The sequence below is a fragment of the Hibiscus syriacus genome, unplaced genomic scaffold (genome assembly GCF_006381635.1).
Source record: "Hibiscus syriacus cultivar Baekdansim isolate YM2019G1 unplaced genomic scaffold, ASM638163v2 tig00000340_pilon, whole genome shotgun sequence".
NCBI classification, from domain to species: Eukaryota; Viridiplantae; Streptophyta; class Magnoliopsida; order Malvales; family Malvaceae; genus Hibiscus; species Hibiscus syriacus.
The window spans coordinates 780,291-784,460 of NW_024061783.1; the positions used below are offsets into that span (position 1 = coordinate 780,291).

The 4,170-nt window shown below is 36.2% G+C and overlaps 1 protein-coding gene across 1 annotated transcript; it reads left to right on the plus strand.

The window, feature by feature from the left end:
- Positions 1-219: 219 nt before the first annotated feature.
- Positions 220-1,581, plus strand: LOC120200997 (protein BIG GRAIN 1-like B). The gene has a single exon (XM_039201696.1). The coding sequence runs from the start codon at positions 390-392 to the stop codon at positions 1,566-1,568; it is 1,179 nt and encodes a 392-aa protein (XP_039057627.1). The 5' UTR covers positions 220-389; the 3' UTR covers positions 1,569-1,581.
- Positions 1,582-4,170: the final 2,589 nt, after the last annotated feature.

Below are 4,170 nucleotides of genomic sequence, written 5' to 3' on the forward strand. Positions count from 1 at the left end.
GACAATAGTAAAACTATATTTCAAATTGAGAATAGTATAAGGACTGATAGAATAAATTGTCCCTCCTTTTTATTATATAGTGACAAGCTTCTGTTCCTTCCTTCTCCATCTTCCACAGTTTTTTTTTTTAATTTCTCCACTCTCTTTCCTTCTCTCTTTTCAGACAAAGCATCAATTCTCCTGTTCATGTCCCGTTTCTTTCGTTTCCAAGTTGCAACAGCTCGAAACACAAACCACAAGCAGTGATTCGTTTCCTGTTTCATAAAATCCTGCACTTTTTCCTCTTTATTTTGCAGCTTTTGAGCCCTTCTTCACAGACAAGAAGCCCCACCTCCTGTTTGGTTCCTTGATAATCTCTCTGTTTGTTTCTTTGTCCTAAACGAGAAGCCATGAAAGCGTCGATGAGAGACAACCCATCTTTCTCTTCAACTCTACTTGACAAAATCTACCGTTCAATCGACGACGGCGAAACCAAAACTGAAGACCTGAGATTTTACGGCGAGACTATACTGAGGAAACAAAGGTTGTCGAGTTTCCAACGAACTTGTTTGATCGAGAAATGGATGGAGAAGAAGGTTAGTGAAAAGGTAAATGCGGATAAGAAACATGTTTTCTCTGATTCTGAGTTTGTAAGAAAAACACATCATAAACATGAACATGGAGATGATCATGATCGTGACGGTGTTTTGTTTAGCTCTACTTCGATCTCTTCTGATTCAAGTTCCGGTGGGTTTTCGTTTTCATCATCTGACACCGAATCCATGTATTGTACGAAAACCCAAACTCCGTCGTGTTTTGTTCGACCATGGCCGAAACCAGTCAAGACCAGAGTGTCGGCGACGGCGGCAGAGGCTCAACCCGACAAGCCATTCAAGACGGAACACAGGGCGGCCGAGAAAATCCACGGCGATTCAAATAAGGCGAAACAACGACCACGACAACCACCAGTTTCGCCTGGCGGTCGACTCGCGAGTTTCATTAATTCTTTGTTCACGACAAGCAATACAAAGAAATCCAGAAGTTCATCATCAACACCAGCATTATCTTCAACCGTGTCCGTAGCAAGCCACAAACAAAAGCATCATGTCTCGTGTTCTTCGGCTTCATCGTTTTCGAGATCGTGTCTAAGCAAGTGCTCGCCGTTGACGCACGAAAAGCTGCCTGACGGTGCCAAAAGAACAGTCCAGTTCTGTCCCGTCAGCGTAATCGTCGACGAAGACAGCAGACCGCGCGGACAAAGAGAAACAGGGAAACCGCCGTCGAGAAAGTACGACCAAGAGATAAAGTTTCAGACAATGGAGAGAGCAAGGCGAGTCGAAGAAATGGCAAGAGAGTTTCTGAAAGAGTATAAACTATATAAAGAGAAAAACGAGTTCATTTCAAGGGATTCTCGCATAAATTATGTACACCATGAAGACGAAGACGAAGATGATGTGAGTAGCTGTTCGAGTTCGGATCTGTTCGAGTTAGATCACCATGTTCTTTCGCGTAATCATAGGTACGAGGAAGAACTGCCGGTGTATGAAACTACCCGTGTCGAAACAAATCGAGCCATTGTAATGGCTTGATAGTTTAGTTTTTTTTTTCTTTTTCTTTTTTTCTTTTTTATGTTATTTTCATCCTTGTTTTATTTGTTCAATTTTGATTTCAGTCCCTTTAACTGGATTTTGATATAATTTGATCCCTCTATAAATAATAATTAAGATATTAAATAAAAAAATTTAATCAATTAGACAATTTGATTAATTTTTTTAAATAATTTATTATTGTTGTCATGTAGCACACTGATTATGTCATATAGTCGATGTTGGCTAAAGAATGAATTGGTAACATCCAAGAGTGTGTAAAGGCTTAATTGGGTGCATAAAATCAATGATAAAGTATAGATTCGTGAATTATAAGATATTGTTTTATTAAATCTCTCGACAATTATGAGTTACAAAATAATTCTTTGATTATAGGATATTGTTTGGTTGAGTATTTCGATTATTAAAAGTTATAAAACGGTCACCCAATTATTAGAATTTCCAAACACATCCTTTTCTATTTAAAAAATTGGTGACAATATGTTAACATGTCGACCGAGATATGATAAAATCTGATATAAGAACCTTTTAAGTTGTATTTTGTTGATCGATTATTCGTTTACATTATGTCATTAAACCAATGCTTAAAACATTCCGTTATCGATACCAGTGGCAGATGTACATTGATGCACACCTTGAAAATTCCTAGAATTTGAATTTTCTTCTTTAAAATTTGAAGTTTTCCTATTAATGTATATGTGACCACCCTCATAAAATTTTATAGATCCGCCATTGGTCGATACAGTGCTTGAAAACAACACTGGTGTCAATATACATCATTAAAATATGGTTTTATTATATCTTAGTCAGCAGGTTAACATTCAACTCAGACGATCGTCAGGTTTTTAACGGAAAAGGACAAGTTTGAAACATATGAATAACCAGGTGACTATTTTGTAACCATTAATAGTTGAGGGACTCCACATAACAATATTCTATAATCAGGAGACTATTTTATAACTTTTAATAGTCGATGGACTCAACAAATCAGTATCGTGTGTATTGGTGTAAATCCAAGCTTAAAGTGAGATGAAATGCTAATGCTAGGGCCTAGTTAGAATGTGGAGAAGGGGGGGGGGAATTAAAATGAGGGGAAAGTAAGCATGTGATTTTGGTATTTTCTGAAAAGTAAACAAGTGGGGATGCGTTAAATCTTTGATCAACTGACAGTTTCCAATGGATTGATGAAAGGGAAAGAGGAAAAAAGCAAAAGATTCGAGATCGTAATCACAAGCAAAATGAGAGACGAGGGTAAAGGCAAAGGCAGATCTTCTCCCCCATGGGAATAGAGAAGATTGTATGAGACTGCAACCTTTTGCTTTCTTTCCCTTTCTCTCTACCATTTTGAAGAAAAAAAATTAATACGACCCTCGTATTATTATTTTTTCAATATAATCATCAAACTCAAAAAATAAACTCAATGTGATCCTGTGACTAATATTTTCTATTGTTGACCATTACGATTATGATGTGGTAGTCACGGTGATGACATGACTGTCCACGGTAGTGGATAATAATATGGTAGATAACATGACATATAAACTAAATTTGTAACTCAAATATGACAGATGAACTTCCACGTAATCACCATGGATGTCCACCTTAACACCTTGAACTGCTACGGTCAGCGCCATTATGATCAACGACGGAACATGTTGGTCAAAGGATCATATTGAGTTTATTTTCTGAATTGAAGGGTCATAATGAGAGAAAAATAATACGAATGTCGTATTAGTTTTTTTCAAAAATATAGATACTTCTAATGCCTTTTTGCCTAATTTTAAAGTTTGAGTCTTATGACTTGAACGGTTGGACATTGCATTTTACATCACCATTTCCCAACCTTTCCTATTGCCGAGAGAAGAAGAGCACTCTTTTGGGTTACTTACCCTTCCTATCCAAGACTCCTCTCTTTAAGTTCACAAAAGGTCAAATTATTGTTTTAGTCCTTTTACTATACTAAAGATTATTATTTGGTCTTTATGTTTTAATTTTGAATGATTTGGTCCTCATACTTTTATAGTTATTAGTTAATCCATGTTTTTACTCTCGTTAAAGCGATTATGTGATTTTTTATATAGAAATTGCCCTCAAACATTCAAATACCATTCAAACTCATCAACGAGTTAGTTCAAGTGGTAAGCAGCTTGATATCACTTAAGCAAGGTCTTAGGTTCGAGTTCTTGTGTATGTAGAAAATCTCCGTTGAAATACTTACCCACCAAATTCAGGTATACGACCTGAGTCGATCTAGATTAATCAAATCAAAACATTGAAATGAAGTCCAACCAAAAAAAAATTACCATGGAAACTCTTTTATTAATTTAAGTAGCTGGTTGTAGAATTTTATTAAACGCAACTTCAAAGAAAGTTTCAACGGGTAGACCAAATTAAATCATCACTGTAGATAGTTAGTGGAGACAGCTTTATTTCTAACAACTAAGACCACAATAATTATTACTGTTATTATGAACATGAAAAAGTGTAGGTTTATAAACCATAGCCCACTCAAGTTTATTACAGCATTTATGCTCGTTACTGTTGTTTGTTTAACCTAGACAAGGAAGAAGACGATGGTCCACGT

Excerpts from the sequence above, each read along its gene's own strand:
- LOC120200997 (XM_039201696.1), top strand. The coding sequence starts at position 390 with ATGAAAGCGTCGATGAGAGACAACCCATCTTTCTCTTCAACTCTACTT.